Genomic DNA, 18,698 nt, shown 5'->3' on the forward strand with positions numbered 1-18,698 from the left:
CAGTGCTGAAAATTGGCTATTATCACTACTTAAACTCCTGCTAATTGTAAGAAATACTTTCTTAGCAAACTGTTAGATAATTTTACTTACCATCTAGATGTAATAAGCTCCACTTGATTTCTATTTTGGCATTGCAGCCTTCTCTTATTTTTTTTATCTGCATGGCTGTTCCAGGGGTGAGCAAGGTGGTGACTGTGGACATTAAAGGGAACTGGCAGCGCTGGTTGAAGGTCCGTGATCTCACCAAGGGCATGACCTATTTATTCCGAGTGCAAGCCCGAACCATTGCCTATGGACCTGAACTTCAAGCCAACATCACAGCTGGGCCAGCAGAAGGTAAGTGGAACCATAAAAGCAAGTCACAGGCCAGATCAGTTATACAAACCTAGGGGAACAGAGCACTCAGGGCTTCACAGGAATCTCCAAGCCAAGAAGAAGCTGAGTCACAAGAGCTCAGGATGTGATTCAGTAGGTTTCACAGCTGCCCATGAAAAACATGTTTCATTTCTCCTGAAATCCGTAAGTCTGATGTGAATAAACAAAACAGTGTAAATAAATCATAATGCAGACGGGGCTAGCCAGGGATTTCAGAGCTGCAGCCTGACAGCGCTGTGCATAATTCTGACTGTACTGCTCTGCAGTGGGAGTCAGAACTGGAATAACTGCCGGAACCAGCAGAGGTTCCGGGGTGTAAAACCAGAAAGAATTTACAATTATTCTCTCCTGACACGTTGGCTTATTCAGAGGGAGAGATCTGTGGATTTTTTGATGTGTCAAGAGCAGCTACAGGCTGTGCAGCAGCGCTGCCCGCTTGGGTCGGTGTCTGTACCTGAAGCCTGGTTTTCTTATTTGATCCGTGATTTTGATAAACACATAATCTAACAAGGTAAATGCCCTCCAATGATACCAGCCTGTCAGGTGAGTCACAGAACATCAGTGCAGTGGTCACAGTTCCTATTTTTGGTTGTTTTCCACATCCACAGTCTAACTCTCACACCACACCACAGGGAGTACAAAGCAAGAGTATCTTCTGTGACCGTGGCATCTTCCCAAGCCAGTGGGCAGTGGCTGTCCCCACAACCCTCTCCCTGAAACTTGGGAGGCTGGTTTCACCTCTGAAGTCAGAAATAGCAGTGGCAATGTGCAAAGTTTGTAATGCTAATGGGTAAAATGAGAGGGCTTTTTCCTCTTGCCTTCTTCAGACAGGTACCTTATTCTTGGGACTGTCTGTGTAGGACCAGGAGTTGGACTTTGATGATCCTAGTGAGTCCCTTCCAGCTCAGGATGTTCTAGGATACTGTGATTCCATGACCTGTACACCCCAGCCATTGATATTTAACTGCTGGTACTAGAACTAGTGAAAAAATTAGGACAGTAACATATTGAGCTGGTTTATGTTGCCTATTTGTTGACCAACATTGCTAGATAATTTTTTCCCCTAAATCAGTAGAAGAAATTCATAGTACAGTCTGTCTCCGATGCCACTCTCATTTGCTATTCTCTTTTCATCCTTCAGGGTCTCCTGGCTCCCCTCAGGAAATTCTGGTGACAAAATCTGCTTCTGGGCTCACGCTACGGTGGACTGAGGGAGATTCAGGAGAAAAACCCACAACTGGCTACATTATAGAGGCACGACCCTCAGGTAAGCCATGGGTAACACAGAGAGCTTGATATCATGAGTTCCCTTCCTTCAGTCCATGCTGGAAGCCATCCACATTGGAGAGGTTGTTTGTCATCCCAGTAAGGTAATGGGATTTTGTGAGAGAACGTGTTTCCAGACACTATTAAGCTGTTACTGGTTTATTATGTGGTTTAGCATATTTTCTCCTCTTTAGGAGCAGTCACAGAAAATTACCCCGACTGCTCTGGCTTTCACTGTGCTACATCACTGGAAAATCATCCAACAGATGAACTAATATAGTTAATAATTAAAAGTAATTTAAATGCTTACAGCATCTTTCATGCACAAGGACTAATAAGTATTTGCAAGCTGTATTTTGAGGACGACAGATAGAAATCTGTCCTCTTCTACAGCAGAGCACAGCAGCTAATTACTGTTTTACTGTTAATAATGGGGCAGGACTTCAGCACTGTGAACACACTGCTTCCCCCATTTGTTCTGCAGGGAGGGCATTGAGTGGGGGGGGAAGGAATCCCCTATCACCACAGATTTTCTTGGTGCTTTCCCAGAGCTCCTTTGCTTGTGGGATTTGCATCTTACTGAAGCTGTTCTCTCCTTTTTGTGGAATATTTCCCCACTTGGACAAGGTAATTTTAAAAGTCAGCGTGTGCTCCAGCCTGTTCGCAGCCTCTCCCAGCTTGGTACCCCTTGCAAATTCAATAAGCACACACTTTCTGGTAACTGAGTCATTAAGGAAAGCCAGTGAGTGCTGCCAGACCCCTGTGTAATCTCACTTGATAACTTCCCTGCACTCTGACAGTGAATGTTGATAACCCTTCTCCGGGTACAGTTTTCCAGCTGGTGATGCATCTACCAGATACTCTTTTCACATGGGCCGTGTTTGAATGTCACCAAGTCAAAAGCTTTGCTGAAGTCAGGATAGATGATGTCTGCTCTTTCTCCTCTATTGACAGGGTCTGCTACTCTGTCACAGAAGGAAATTAGACATGATTTATACTTGACATATCCATGTTGGCTACTTGTTCTTTCTTTTTTTGCTTCTAGGTGCTTGCACACTGCTTGATTATGTATTGATTAAAGGAATGCTTATCTGTTTGATTGTATAAAGGACCCTGTTTCTTATTTGTGTCTTGAATGTAAGGTTGCATTTAAAACCACTGATTCTAATTACATTTAACCAGACCAGTAACAAAAGTATTGCCTGCATTTCTGAGGTCATCCCTGAAGATGCAGATTTTCATACCTGTATCTGATAGGATTTGCTCTGTAGTGAGGCTCTGCTCTGACTCTAAAATTTCTTTCTTATTTCTGTCATTTAACTTGACAATTGTTTTCAAAACAAAATCAAGGGAAATGTGTACCTTCTCCCTGGAGTTTCCCGGAGTGATCAAGTTTTCTTTCAATTAGAGGCATGACACTGCTGTGCTTCTATTTCACTTACATCAGCTTTTTGATTTCTGTCCTTATTTCTTCATAGGTAGAAAATACTTTCTTATTTGAACAGCACTGTTTAGGTAACAATTTAAACCAAACCTGTTCATTGAAGTTCACTTACCAGCTTACATTTTCCTCAAACAGATTTTTGTGAGTAAGAGTATTTTAGGGGGAAACCTGCAGCCCACGTACAGATTGTCTGCAAGCTTGGAAATACAACTCGTGTGAGTGGTGACATTGCAAACTCATCTGTTTGTCTCACCGTTGGACATGAACAAACATTTCACAGTTCATGGCTAAGGATGTAGGATTTGTGGCCCACTCTTTTTGAGTAGGAAGAAAATAGTCCCTCCAAGGCAGGTCTGAGCTGCATTAACCCTGGGTCACTTCTGCTGGCCCCACTCCACTGATCCTGGAAACACACAGAAGAGGTCTTATTCTCCTGCTCTTGCAACCTGACTGTTGAGGCATTTAATTCCTCTTCAGATTATTTTAATCCTATTCATGCTGCTGTAGCAAATGAACTCGGCATTTGTATGCTGGATTCTCATCCTTCGTTCTGGTGCAGCTGTAGGAAGCGTGAAATGTGATCCAGGAGAGGAGACAGACTAATTGGAAGATTTGCTTATTCCACCCAAGCGTCAGCTTCCTCTCTGTGCTGCTTTTCTTCCTCATCTCTGCACGGAAGACTTTGAAATCTGAATTACGGGCTTAACAAAAGCAGGGAACTAATTCCTCCTGTCAGGGCTGGTCACTCAGAGCAGCTCCCGTTTCAATATCGTTCTAATAATTTGCTTTTGCATGTTGATTTATAGGGGTAATAGAGCGTGGATTGGAGCAACCTTTGTTTTTAAGGAGTTGTTGTCCAAAAGAAGAGCAGTTGACTTGTGCCCTTCACATAAAATCAAGGGAGGAAAAGATATTCATCCTTCTGAGGTCAAAAAAGGGGCGTTGAGCCGACAGATGAAAAGCCTTAGCTTGTTGCCAATATTTAAATGCAATACCACTACCTTAGTGTTTCACATCTCAAGTGTCATCTATTATAGGCCTCATTACCCCAAACGTTAAATGCTGTATCATCTCGTTTTCCCTGCTGTAGTTCCCTGCCAAGACTCTTCCATCAGAGTAGGAGGGTGGCTTTCTGTCAGAAATGGCAAACCCTACTCCCTTTTGTCACTTCCCTTCAAGTTTTTCGGAGTCCTGCTGTGTCTCCCAGGGCTCTGCTGCCCTGCTGGGTTTAGCAATGGTGGCAGCAGGCAGCTGAGGCTGTTCATTTGATTTCCCTGTTTCTCTGCTGGGTTTATGGAAGGTGACCAGGCTCACTACCTCCTCTGCATTTTGAGTATACTCAGGCACGGGGATGAAGCAGGCGAACCAATATTTTTTCTAGAGTGATCTGTGCTAGAGGAAGACATTACAGAAACAGAAGAGTTTTTCTTTTCCTTCAACTTCTCTGCCCCTGGAGAAATGGATTCCAGTTCAGCTCCTTGTGCATTACAAGAAATGCAATTAAGCAGCCTCTGTCTCTGCCATCGTAAGCGCTCCCTAGACATCAGCTAGGCTGGCTGAGGAATGGGTAATAGATCATGTCCTCAGCTCTTACGCAGAGGAAAAGACAGAAATGGCACAAAGATGTTAAAGTTCCTGGAAAGAATGCAGAAGCTGGTTTCCCCCCTCTTTTCCCAACCCCAAAGCTCCTCTTGCTGTACTGTACTTTAGTGGTGGGCACGTGGTCTGTAGAGTGCCAGCAGTCTCACGCAGACTTGCCTTCTCAGTTATCCCCTGGATGGGTTTCTGTGTAATGCCCTGGGGATCCACAGTGCCAGGATTGCACCTAGATACGTGCCTGTCCCCATGAGACCTTCATCCATGTATTGGCCTGCTGCAGTCATCTTCATCTGCAGGGCAGCTCTGGAGGTGTTCGGTCAATTTGCTTCATAGAATAATTTGGATTGGAAAAGACCTTTAGGATCATCAAGTCCAACTGTAAACTTAACACTGCCAAGTCCACCACTAAACCACATCCCTAAGTGCCACATCTTCATGGCTCGTGTCTGGGCAACCTGTGCCAGTGCCTTACCACCCTCACCACTCACCAGTGCCAAGAATTTCTTCCTGACATCTAATCCAAACCTGCCCTCTGTCAGTGCGAAGCCATTCTCCCTTGTCCTGTCACTCCATGCCCTTGTAAAAAGTCCTTCTCCAGCTTCCAAGATGATCAGTTCCATGAAGGCAGCAGACATCTTGGAGAAGAACCCATCTACTTGGAGTGGGGATTGTCCGTCTCATAAATACTGGGTTTTGCTTCCTACGCCCTGAGGGCAGATCTCACTTCAGTTTTCCTTTCTGGTGTCTTGAGTAGTGTTTTTCTGTTTTCCTCCTTTTCTATTTATTTTTAACCAAATGGGGGAGCGCAGTGTCAAACATGGACACAAACCAGCACAAGTCAGTAAATTCAAAGTGAAGGGTGCAGCTGCATCGCCGGCATCTGCCATGGGGCCTTTTTCGCTTCTGCTGGCGAGTGACATGTCAAGGCTGACAGTTTGTCAGCCTTCACTTCCCATTCTTGTCCTTCCACTAGTTTGCATGATAATCCAGCCCTTTGCCTCTGACAAACACAGCCAGGTTTTAATTGTGTCCTCTGTAGGAGGAACACCACCGGCGTTCAGCCGGGCCTTAACTCTCCGCAGCTTCTCCCCTCATAAACCTCCTAATGTGTAATTAGGAGGGAGCTTTATGGCCAGGCTCTCCTCGTAGGCCGGAGGAGAGGGGAAGGCGGGCTTTTAAGACCCAAATAACTGACAGCTCTCCATCTCCCCCGCCGTGGGTTGTTAGTGGCTTGAGTTAGCAGAGCCAGGAGCCCTGGCCACTGACTGACAGTTTTATTTAGCATGGAGACCCTGATTAATGGCCTGTGCAGCCGGGCTGGCCCGCGGGGGCCGTGCATGGCTGCGGTCGGCAGCGCCGCTCCGACACGGAATGGTCGGCACCCAGCCAGGAGGGCTGGACCTTCTTTTAGGTCAGAGGTGCTTTCACCTTCCCCTGTCATTCAGATCTTCTCCCCATGCCTGTACCTCAAGAGCAGGTGGGACGAAGGTATCAAGGCCGGGAGGTAAAGATCAGACCGCCCCTCAGCAGGAATAAGGATAGAGCTGGGGCTGGTGGAGCCTCGAGAGAAAGAAGCAGCAAGATAAAATTAATCTTTTTTTGAAGAGCCCTCCCTTTTCCATCACACATTTAGATTTCTTTAAAGAGGCCAAGTGCCCAGTGAAAGGCAATGGGAAATGAAGACAGGGATTGATGTTACCAAAGGAGAAGCAAGGGCAGCCTCCCTTGAGCTGTTGCCTGGGACTGGCTGAGCCCTGCACGTCTTCACATGAGTCTGGTGTTGCAAACTTTGCTTTTTTCAGCAGTTTCTATGAGTTTAATACCCAGCTGATGTCCCAGCCACAGCATGTGCATCTTTCCTCCCTAAACTGAGTGGAAAATGCTGTGTGTGGTGCACTAATGATTTTCTCCTGAACTTAAAGACTGGTCTTTGCTATCACAGGTGACCTTCTAATGAATTCTCTTTCAGCTGAACTTCTAACATTTAGAGCACACCTAGTTTTGAGGGTTGGGGGGAGAGATGCAGTGAATGCATTCAGTGTGTTCAATATTTAATCTTAAAGTTCACCACTGGAATAAAGTGCTTTTTTAGTTTGGATATATCTGACTGTGATGCCCATGTACAAAGAGGGGTCTGAATGTTCCAGATGGAGATAAGATGAATTAATTGAGGCTCTGGAATTAAAAATATTGTTGACCAGGACTTGGGAAGCCACATACTATGCTGTGCATAACATTGGCTTGGGGTCAGCAGTGTGGAAGATGTAGGACATCCCTTCTCCCAGGCTGCCACCTTGCAGACTTCTGACCACTGTAGCTGCGTCCGCACTTTTCTGGGATCCCAAGGATAACAAGCTGGGTCCCATTTAAAATCAAAGGGAGGGGTGGGCCAGAGAATACACGGCTACCAGCTGGAGCATCTCTGAGTCCCTGTGAGACAGAAATCCCTCTGAAGAAACATCACCAGGATCCTTTGCTGCCCCACAGGATCACCACCATAGCCAAAGGGACAGAGATGTGGAAATGCAACACTGACTTCTCAAGGGTGGTTTTCCCAACTTACTGCAAGCTTCACAGAGTGGTTAAATGTACACGTCTTGGTCTGTTGGATTTTCTGCACTGTGCACCCTGATAGGTTTGAGAAAATGAGTGAGAAAGTGCATGTCTGAACAGTTGTGTTTGTTGTAATGAGTGCTGAACATTCATTTTTATTGTTGCTTTTCTTCTCCCATTTAAGTGGCTTTCAATGCAAACAAATTGCTTTTCAGACAATTCACAATGGGCTCAAATTCTCTTATTGCTGTTTACAAATGTGTTTATGAAAGCTTAGGCAATTCTAGCAATTATGGCAATATTTTATAGTCGTGAGATGCATCTCCCTAGTATCGATGGTTGCAACAATCCAACTTTGAAAATGCATCCCTCACTTCACCCTCTTCAGAGAAACTAAATCCCAAGCTCCCTTTTTATTATACTGTAACTTTACATGGTAGAAATAATCTCGGCTTCTATTGCCCTGTAAAAGGGAAGTCAATATTTTATCTCTTGTTTTATAGCCATTGTAATATCCAGCTAATACATAACAATGGTACATTATGATAACTTCATTATACTCTGATCATACTGGTGAATAATGTATTGGTCTGAATTTTAAGCATGGCAGGAAAATTACCTATTTTTATTGTTCTTTGTTTTTTTCTCAAATGCAGCTGGAACAATAACATTTCAGCCTGCTTTTTGCATCCGCTGAGACTGCCAATCCTCATGACCAGAAAAGAAGTAGTTTGGGGGTTGTTAGTCTTTGTGTGTGTCTCTAGACATGCAGCACGGTGCAAATTACTGAGCCAATACTTACTGATGCCAGAGTTAAAACATTCACATGGAAATGCACCTGCAGTGTTAATCAGTCCATCTTTGCTGCTATTCCCTGTTGCACAGGAGTAGGCTAAGGGCCAAATTTTGCTCTGTTACACCAGCACAGTTCTGGCATCGCTGCGGTGATTCCAATTAGTTTACACTCAGGTGAAGGCAAAGCAAATGAGAACAGATTCCTGCCTTACACTGCAGCAGTGGAACAAGTTGCTGAGGATAGTGCTGCTGGCTCCTGCTTTATTGTTACCTTGATAACACCTCAAGCTACAGAAGTCCTGCTGCTGCTTGAATCTCGCAGTGAAGAGGACTGTCTTTCAAAGCAGGCAGCTCCTGCGCTGGAGTCGTATCTATGCAGAGGTTATCATCCTATTCCCATAGCTGGAGGACATGCAGAGAAAAATAGACATTGCTGGAACGGCTTTGATAACCGAAAGTAAGAGCCCAATGGGATGCTTGTGAGGTCAGGTCTGTAAGAGCTACGCTGGCGTTTGGCCCCACGCATAGACAGCGACTCCGTTTCCTCAGCGAAAGTGCCGGGCACAAGTTGTTACTGGAAGGTAGTTTGGTTAGATTAATGTTTGATTCCTGCCCTCAAAATTATGGAGTGACATTTTTAATTATAGTTGGATTTGTTCTTACTGGTACCAGCATCCATCTTGTTGAAAGTCTGTTCCATTGTAGTCAAGTGAGTAGAAGGTTGCGGGAATGGATCAGGGATGGGAATGGTGCCTGGTCTGGATGTGCGTCAGGATCGAAGTTATTAAGGCTGTTGAGAACGGAGATCAACCTAGTGAAACACTCCCATCAGAATGGCATTGTGCTTCTAACAACTTTGAGAGATTTATAATACAAAGAAAAACCTCATTCCTGTTTAAAAATGTACAGCACAGAGTGCAGCTCCAGCAGGCTCACTCTGCGGGCTGTGCCATGAGGAGAACATAACACTATTGATATCATGGAGCAAGCAGCACTCCAGTGACACCAGTCCTTCGGGCACCAGTTTACAAAAACTTCCCAAAACTTCCATTAGTGCAAGCCTCACCTCTGCGCTTCCATAGCGAGGCCATTTTTGCAGTGTAAGAAGTAGGCAAAACCTTTGTGATCAGGACTCGCTAATGCAGCAGCTGCTTTGGGTTTACCTGCGCTGTGAAATGCCAGGCGTGCTGATGAGTGGCCTTACCTCCTGATCAGGAGGGGCCCAGATGGCTGGGCAGCTGCTCTGGCCAGCTCAGGTCACTGTGGGTGCTGCTGCTGATTTTAGAGGAGACCTCTTCCATCTGGGCTGTGATAAGACCCCATCATGAATAAATGCATTTACAGATGGGGCCTTGCAGGGCACTCTGACATTTGTGTGCATCACAGAGCAGCCTTCAGGTGAGTATGTCCACTGCCTGCGGTTCCAACACACAATTGATGACACCCTCTTCCAGCGAGCAGGAGGAAGTGCCAGGTCACACAGCTCATGCCATTTCTCTCCTTGCTGCTTTCCTAGATGAAGGACTCTGGGATATGTTTGTGAAGGACATCCCTCGCAGTGCCACCTCCTACACAGTCGGCCTGGACAAACTCAGACAGGGTGTCACCTATGAATTTCGGGTGGTGGCTGTCAACGAATTTGGCTATGGAGAGCCAAGTGTTCCGTCCGTGGCAGTATCAGGTAATCATGGGGTTTTTTTAAAAAGTATCTTTTTCGGTGGAATTTCTTGAGGTTGGGAGAGAAAAGGGGAAAAAAGAAACAACCCAGATCCTCTAGTTGCAACAGATAATCAAGGGCAGTGTGTTTTCACTTGTTTCAGGATAAAAGTGGAGTAATGTGGTGGTGAGTCAAGGTTTATAATTACAGTATGCTTTACTCTCAAGAGGAAAAACGCATGTGTGCCATTTTTAAGATTGACAAAGAAGCTACTCAGAGTGTTCATCTGTAAGATCTCTTGTCCTAAGACTAATTTACACAGTCTAGAATTTATTTGCTTTTTCTCCATTCCTAGTCTGTTGTGTTGTTTGCTCTGCTTTCTTCTTTTTTTTCCCCAAGATTCTGGGATAAACATTTTCTATGTAATTTTCTCAAAAACATGAAGGAGTAGTTTCACAAAATTATTCCTGATAATCCTCTGTGCTGGCAGTTCCAGTCCAGTGTGATGCCTCCAGTCATCCTTCATCAGAACAGCTCGTTGGTGATGCTTTTGGGCTCTTCCCACCCTTCCTGCCCTCTTGTGTTTATTCCCAGTAAACAGGGCTATGGCCTAAACATGCTTCCAAAATCCCTGTGAGCAGCCCAGAATTCTGGTTTTCTGAAAGAACTTCAATACCTGGAAAAGCAAATTCCCCTCAGCTTGCCAGGGCTGGGCAGCTGGAGTTCAGTGGCCTGTGGTGAGGTGGGAGACCTTGCCCTGGGGACAGCTTTGCTGGGTCTCCTCTCACCCTCCCAGCTGTGCTCCAGGTTGCTTTTGAGCAGCAGGTTTCACCCTTGCTGTGTCAGCAAAGACAAGGGGAATAAAAGAACCTGATAAAGCGGCTTTGTGATTCAAAATTCTGGAGAGTCCTGAGAACCTGGCAATGCTCCAGTATCTGGAGTGGCTTTTATCTCTTTGCTGCTCCAGTGAAAAGCATAAACACCATTCAAGAGCTACCCAGAAGGCAGGAGCAGCAAATGCTGCTATTGCCATCGTGGCTGCGTTTGTCCTGACACAATTAACCACTTAGCCCAGGAGAGCTTCCATGGATTTCAGTGTGAGTGCTACCCCAGCTTTTCTTCTTCAGGACAAGGGCATGGACAACCCACTTCAAACACCACGAGTCAGTGTTTTTCCTATCTGTGGTTTTGCAGAGGCTGTAACACAATGTAAAGGATCAGCAATCATGTCAGTCTTTCCTTTCCTGGAAGACATTATTCCCTCTGAAGCTGGGCATGCAGCTCCTTGTGATGCTTTCTATAAATAAACTGCTTGTTTGTAAGTTCTCCACTTGAACAGAACTATTTAATTCACCTCCTTTTGATGCTTCAGTGTTCCTCTCAAATTGCTGCATGAAAGTAAGAGGCTTCTGTTGAGATTCACAGTCATAAAAGTATAAAGCATTTTAGGCTGACCACTTCAGCTGGCGCAGGGAGGTATAAATTGCCCTGAATCTGCTCAGCCCAGCATGGCTTGTGTAGTTTGCCTTTAGGATTTTATTGGCCTGGACTGGCCTCCTAGTGAAGAAGAAAAAGGGGCTGCTTTTCCCTGCTGTAGAATACCCAGTGATCTGGAACAAATTTAAGCTTATATTGTCAGGCTAACAACAGTCTTGTATGCAGATCCAGGCTCAGGACAGTCAGGGAAAGAGAGTGCCTGGGTTTGGTGCTACGAGGGGTTGACGTTGGTCTCCTGGCATTGCCCATTCCTGCCAGGTGGTGTTCCACCTTCTGGACTACAGGGGAATTATATACAATGGCTGGCTCATGCTCCAGCAGCTGCATTTTTTTCCCAAAGCTGAGGGAGCTCAAGAGAAGACAAAGAGAATGTCACCGCAAGAAAATAACAATACTTGTTACTTTAAACCAAGATTGGCAAGATAACTCCAGAAAGGGGAAGTTAGTATCATTTTGTGTCTTAAATTGAGGTCAAATGGGGTGAAATGACCTGAGATTGCACAAAGTCCAGGCAACTGAATTGATACCCATGTGCTGCACATCAGGCTTGGCTGAGTGGATGGGAGGTGATAAAGAGCAGCAGTGAATGCTGGAAGTTGGAGTTGAGGGAGGTACTGAAAGACACTGAACCAAGTGTACTTTTTTGCCTGTCACTGGCTGTATTTTTCAATGAGCAGCATTTTGGCAAGGCAAGCCTCTTGAAAACTGGACTAATCATGGGTCATGACAGATGTATTAGTGGTTCCTTTGACCCAGGGAGTACTAAGCATAACATGGTAGTCAAGACATGTAGGTGTGCAGAGCCATGGGAAGAAACCTGCCTCTCTTCTCTTGGTGATAACTTCTTAGCTAAGGGATCCTGGAGCCCTGCTCCAGGTGTGTGAAAGGTGCTTGTAGAGATGGAACAGGTTGCCCAGAGAAGTTGTGGCTGCCCCATCCCTGGAAATGTTCAAGGCCAGGTTGGACAGGGCTTGGAGCAACCTGGGATAGTGGAAGGTGTCCCTGCCCATGGCAGGGGGAGGGAACTGGATGATTTTTACGGTCCCTTCCAGTCTAAAGCATTCTGTGATTCTGTGTTGGAGTTGTGATATGCTCCTGTTTTCTGCCATCTCAGAAGTGTCAGAAAGGCCCTCAAAAGTGCCCAGTAGACTATGTGACATCCTTTCAACACCTCTTTCTCCTGAGCACCGTTATCAATGCATTGTTCACTGTGGGGAGGAAGAGAAAATTTTGAAGGGGCATAGAGAGGAAACGTAATTTGTTTTTTGCTCTTTCAGCACAAACAGAAGCCCCTTTCTACGAAGAGTGGTGGTTTCTGCTGGTGATGGCTCTCTCAAGCCTGATCCTCATCCTCCTGGTGGTGTTTGCATTGGTCCTACATGGCCAGAGCAAGAAGTACAAGAACTGCAATGGAGGTAAGGCATCATCTCCGTGCTGTGCACACACTCTCAAGACTTGTGAGAATCGGAAATATCCTCCCTTTGAACCCCTGATTTCATCAGCATGGACTGTCTCTATTTTGTTTGGCCAAAGACTCAGATCTTTTTGCTATCTGATTTGGTAGAAATGGCTTTTCCCCATAATCACCACTGGATCAGGGGTTGGATACTCACCAGCCATGGGCTCAGACAGGACAGCATCTGGAAGTCCCAGGGACTGTAGCAAAAGCCAAGGACTCTGGGTCAAACACATGGCAAAAGACCACAAATAAGGAATCAGCTGAGACTTTACTTAGCTTTGTCATCATTCCCTAATAGATGGGGAGAAGGATAAAGATTCTGCTTTTCTATGGCTGCACCCAGTGCAGATATTCTAGATCTGTGTGTGTGAGGACTGTATCACAATTCCTGTATATTTAGAGTGTCCTGCATTCACATTCCTTCCCTAAGCCAAGCTGCATTTCCTGGGCTGGGGGCCAAGAAGCCAGGAGGTGTCTTGGTTAGACCTGTTAGACTTTAACACAAAATAAGCATCAAGCTTTGAATTTTCCTTTAGTTATGATTTTTACAGGTCTCCTTTCTTGAAAGGAAACAGGAGCTACCTGCTCTATAACAGGAATGTTAAATAGTCCCCTTTCAAAAAGCCTAGTTCTTGAGCTCTGAAAATTGTTTTTACCTTTTCTTCTCCCTACATGATAAAGTCCTGGAAGGGTTGTTCACATGTGTATTTCTCTGATAGGCTCCTCCACCTGCAGCAAGCATTGCTCTGGTGCCAGGAGGTCCCAGAAAAGGCACATTAATGAGTAGGATCGGGTGGATGGATCTTTGCACTACCTGTTCTTAGGGATTAATGTAATGAAGTCTTCCAGGCAGTATTTAGTAATTCAGTCCCCAAGTGAAGATCTTCTCTTTCTTTGTAATTCACTTCTAACAAGTGTTAGAAAATCAGATTTCAGTCCCCTGAGATATGAGATGTATGAATACCGTGGCATTTTACCGAGTTAATACTATTACATATTTGTATGCATAGCTCATAGGAAACCTCTCATCTTCTTAGTTTTGCTCTGTGTTTGGGGGACAGACATGAAAAGACGGGTCTGACCTGTACTGTCAGAAATCCGTGTTCACAGAGTTTTAATGCAGCACTGAAATTGGAGCCGAGGATAAAGCACCTGCTTGCTGCACAGTGGCAGCTTGTACCCAGCCCTTCTCCCTGGGACACGGGGTGAGCTCACACCTTTGGGATTACCGAGAAGGAACATGAGAGGGAACAAGCTCCTGCTGTATTTGATCACAAGAAATAATATACTTTGCTGTATCTTCCTTCTTCTTCCCGTCCCCTGTCCTTGTTCCTGCCTTACACTGTCCACTGATTTCTCACATCTGTGTCTTACCCTTATTACAGCTTTGACATCTTTTTCACATTTGCTACCCACTTGCCCTTTTCTTGCTTTCTTTCCTGCCTTTTCTTTTTCTCTTTTCCTTTTCCCTTTTTTCTGCCTTTTTTAGTTTTACTTTCTCTGCTTTTGTTTCAGTCAGCATGAATGGGATTCACAGCACCTGATCTAGGACATCTTCAGTGGTCACCCGAATTAGTCACCTGGTTTCTATTTATAGTCAAAAGACACGAATAAGAACTTTTGGAGCACAGTTTATCTGTGCTATTTTACCTACCTCTGAATGAAATGCATCCATCCATTCATAAATCCTATTTATTCCCCTCTTTTGGCTCCCTCTGCCCCTTCACACTCCTGATACACTCCTTTCCCTCACTCTGTTCTTAGTTGCCAGTAAGAAAGGTGAAGAGAATTTCAAATAATTAAAACAGAAAGGACAAGTTAGCTTCTGCAGTTCTATCTGGGGGGAAAGTGCCTTTGTTTCAGCTGAATCTTTCATTGCCTGGCTCTAGGTAAAACCATCTCCAATGTAGAAGAGTCAGTCACCCTGGATAACGGAGGCTTCACTGCTCTGGAGCTCAACAGCAGACACCTGAACATCAAGAGCACCTTCTCAAAGAAAAATGGAACCAGGTAAGAAGCTGGGAATGCCATGCTTTTGGAAATGGCTTTTTATGTAGCTTCAAGCAACTGTTAAATAGACAAAGGGGAGAGACTGTTGTCTGGAGAATCTAAGGAGGACTAACGCCCAAGTCTCTGCCTCAGGCTGTGATTCTGGCTTCTAAGCATGATTTAATTGTGTCATTCCAGAGAAATGACAGCATCCCATACACTCAGTGTTGCATTTCCTAGGTCTCCTCCTCGCCCAAGCCCAGGGGGGCTGCACTACTCTGATGAGGACATCTGCAACAAGTACAATGGAGCTGTGCTGACCGAGGGCTTGGGCCTCAACGAGAAGCCCTTGGAAGTGTCGGAGTCAGAGGTAAGGATTTCCCTTTGCCTCACCAAGTATTGCCCAGTCACTGCAGATAACCCTGCTGGATCCTGGCAAGTCTTTGAAGTCCCAGTCCCAGACCTGCACCATACTGGGTGGTCACTGTTTGCCTGTCTTAGGGCCTTTAAAATGTCCACCGGGCTGTTTTCATCACAAAAAAATTAAATTAAAATTAAAATATCTAAGGAAAGAATAACAAGCAGGACCCGGCCAGGGCAGATTCCAAACCTGGCCTTAGCAGATATTCAGTTTTCCAGGGTCAGGTAGAAAGATAAGTGCAGTCAGTGAGACTGTGTATGCTGACCTCTCTGGAAGGGACTGAACATCCTCTTCTGCCTGTGGGCTGCAAACTTGGAGCACTTTTGGGAAAAGGCATAGACACTGCAAAATAACCAGCTACTGTCTGGATGAGGTTAAAGATGAGTTTTGGATTGTTGCACTGACTGAAGTAGGAGCTGTGGTTTAAAGTTCACAGTGCCTGTTTTATAGACAGCTACAGCAAACCTCATGATTCAGAAGAGCAGTCTGAGCTGTGATAACCACTGCCTCAGTGACAGGGGGAGTCAGTGGGGAATGAGTAACTTGCCAGGGAGCACATGGCCCCATGGCTGTGAGAGCCCAGCATCCAGCTTTCTGGACACCCCAGCCTTATGCTCAGGTTGCCTTTAGACTCTGTTCTCCAAGGAAGGCGGGTGCATGCCAGCATTATCCATCTGGCTGTGCTCCCTCTTGTGTCCCATATTCCCTGGAAGAAGGAACAAAATGCTTCTTGTCTGTGAAAGTCCAACAGTGGCCAGGGGTGAATAGACAGACTTCAAAGGATATCCAGAAAGGTAAATCTGTCTCTAAAATCACACGTTGTCAGCTGAGATCCTGATGAATCTGAACTGACAGCGCAAGAAGCGAGCAGTGGGCCAAACCACTCCAAACGTGACCCTTCTAGCAAGAATAAATCAAGAGCAGCAAGTAGTGAAAGAAGATGACAGTTTTCATCTGTAGTTTTTCTGCACCTGCAGCTACAGCTGCTTTTCCTGGCTACCTAGCTCTCACCTCCTGCTAATTACCACAGACAGCCTGCTGCTTTGTGCTGCCCTGTGGCCGACCCGTCATGAAGGCAGCTCTCCTTGGTGGAGCTCAAGCTGCTGTCTCTGCAATGCACAAGCATTACCCTCCAGATTAAACCCATAGAGCTTTGGTCATGTCACTGTAACAGCCCAGCATTAAACCTGTCATTAAAACAGTTTGCTGAGCATGGTCGTGAATTTAGCACCGGCACCTTTTGACATTAATTTCAATGTCCCATGTGGTATTTCCTGGTAATGTGCAAAAGTCTCCTTGCAGGGTGTCATTATGCCTCCTATGTGCACTGTTTGTACAGCAGAGAAGGAAGTGATTTGGGTGGTTTTCTTCTCAGGCTATTATTAATATTGTTTATTTACTGTGAGTTGCTGTTGAGCCGGAAGGTCTCAGTTGAGACTCTGGTGGTTTTTTGAATCTGGGTGTGCATGTGAGTATGTGCACAAAATATGCCTCCTGTTTTTCCTTGGGGCTTAGATATGCAGCCTGTCTGTATAATGCCTTTGATGCTGTTTTTTTTGTGGTGGGGAGTGCTTTTAGTCATGAAATGTTAATATGCTCCCAGTAGAGGTAGCAATAGGAGATGCTGCCTTTTGATCAGCCTGAAAATGCTGTTTATATTGGTGGGTACAGACAGGAGGTGAGGGTGGGTTGGGGCAGAGGTGGGTACAGATGATTGACCACTCTCTTTTCAAGTGTTCCTGTACCTATTAGCTCTTCCTGTTTGTCTTTTATTTTCTTTTTGTTTCTGTTCTCAAAGGAGATCGTAACAGACAAGCTCTGGTTTCTGAGAGTTCCAGAATTTCCATCTCTCCTAGCAGGCAGAAATGTTTGCCTTTATATGAAGAGTTAAAGATAATCTTTTTATATAAGAGCTCTACCTAGTTTTGGTCCTCTGCAACAAAGGGTGCTGATGCTGTTTTCTTCTAAAACATCTGTGCATGGTTCTCAAATTCCACTTAATATGATGCACATAAGGGCAGGCAGGGCCAAAAACTGTGCTTTTGCTTTCAATCCACATGTCATCGTGTTACTGCTTAGTCTTATGCCTCTTGCCTGAGGTGTCAAGAATTTTTATGGAAAAGAAAGAAGTTCACTGGCTTCAAGTCACATGGGGTTTACTGAACATGAAGAAGTCTGTGAGAAACTCTTAGTCTGACTGACTGCACTTAAAACACAGCTGCCTGGGAGCGTTCCTCTGAGCTCCCTCCTGAAGAGGAGAGCCAGAGAGAAACACTGAGGAAATCAAGTAGGACTCTTAATATTCATAAATCAAGTGGTTAACTTACTCCATGTCATGAAAGCCAAGCACCAGTACTGTTAATGAGGTTAAAGAAGTTTAATTGGCAGGTATGGAGCAAGAGACTGCTATGAGTGTAATTTCTAAGTGATTAATAATAATAGGCTTTTAGTTAATGAGTCAAGTGGACAAGGCCCTGGACAGATAATCTGAAGAAATTTGGTGTTCACCATGTACAAAAATTTGATGATATATCTGCGATGTCATTCAGCCATGGAAGAGTAGTTTTGCAGAAGGAGAGGGGAAGGTGGTGCATGTTTGTGTGTTCTCATGTGTCCTTGTGGTCTCCCAAAAACTGTTTCCAGGAGAAAATATTCTCGCAGGTCACACAGGTTATCAGTCAGGGCAGAATGCTGGCAATCAATGGTCTGGTGTTCCCACTGCTCTCTGCAGTCTAAATGGCTCTTGCTTTCTCAGCTCTGTAGGAAGATATTTTAAATTTCCACTTAACACTTCACAGGGAATACGGTTTAACTTGTTTCCAGTAAAGTTCTCCAGCGATTTTGACAAGTTGAGCACCGTGTAGGAACCAGCTGCAGGTGACACATTAAATAAGCAAGGGCTCCTGTGTCCAGAGAAATCTTTTTGCATATTAGGTTACCTTGTCTCTTTTACAGCATATTAATTTCAGGTCAACCAAAAGAAACTGCTGCCATCTACATTTTTAGAAGCAGTCTGATAAGACTGCAGTCACTTTAAAAAAGTATATTTTGAACTAAGGCAGCCAACTTTGGTCACTGACTTGCCTCTGAACAGCACTTGTGCATTTTGTGCTATCAATAATATACCTGAATAGCCTCTCATTTTCTGTATTTGTTGTTTCATAGCCATCCCTGTACCTTTGGTTGACAGTCTGTAATGTCATCGAACACCCAATCACACTCCAGCCCATGGAGGTTTCCAAGGTAACACAGCCACAGTCACATGGAAAGGAGGAAACAGAAAACAAAGCAAAAAGCCCTGCAGCATTTCTATTTACTCAATAGTTTAAAAACCACTAAAAAGTAATCCTCTAGCATAAGATGACTGTATTGTCATGCTAAACAGGTTTATCTTGCTTCTCCTTGATTTTCATCGGGGCTGTGGAAGGGCAATTCCTTGCTGATAAAGGTAGTTACTGGAGTATTGCTTGGAGCAGACCTTAGAAGATACTTCAGAAACATGGACAGAATAGACAGTTCCTGCCTATTCTGAAGTAAACACAGAGAAAACATGTTGTATCAACACTAACAAGTCAGGTTATCCTTTCCAGCATCAGTGCTAATGATGGTGAAAAGGCTGAAATTAGTGCAGCTATATATGTTT

The 18,698-nt window shown here is 44.9% G+C and overlaps 2 protein-coding genes across 5 annotated transcripts in view; one reads left to right on the plus strand and one right to left on the minus strand.

Annotated features, from left to right (window-relative positions):
* Positions 1–18,698, plus strand: part of SDK1 (sidekick cell adhesion molecule 1) — a 395,504-nt gene that overhangs the window by 367,518 nt on the left and 9,288 nt on the right. For all 4 annotated transcript variants that reach the window (XM_064673195.1, XM_064673194.1, XM_064673196.1 and 1 more), the window contains 6 exons: positions 175–336; positions 1,517–1,642; positions 9,549–9,713; positions 12,464–12,601; positions 14,535–14,655; positions 14,875–15,004. In XM_064673195.1, coding sequence (XP_064529265.1) covers positions 175–336; positions 1,517–1,642; positions 9,549–9,713; positions 12,464–12,601; positions 14,535–14,655; positions 14,875–15,004 — 842 coding nt within the window. The remainder of the gene's footprint in view (positions 1–174; positions 337–1,516; positions 1,643–9,548; positions 9,714–12,463; positions 12,602–14,534; positions 14,656–14,874; positions 15,005–18,698) is intronic.
* Positions 1–18,698, minus strand: part of RADIL (Rap associating with DIL domain) — a 227,949-nt gene that overhangs the window by 24,905 nt on the left and 184,346 nt on the right. The gene's annotated exons all lie outside the window — the stretch shown is intronic.

Source organism: Pseudopipra pipra, chromosome 16 (assembly GCF_036250125.1).
Source record: "Pseudopipra pipra isolate bDixPip1 chromosome 16, bDixPip1.hap1, whole genome shotgun sequence".
Classification (NCBI taxonomy): Eukaryota; Metazoa; Chordata; class Aves; order Passeriformes; family Pipridae; genus Pseudopipra; species Pseudopipra pipra.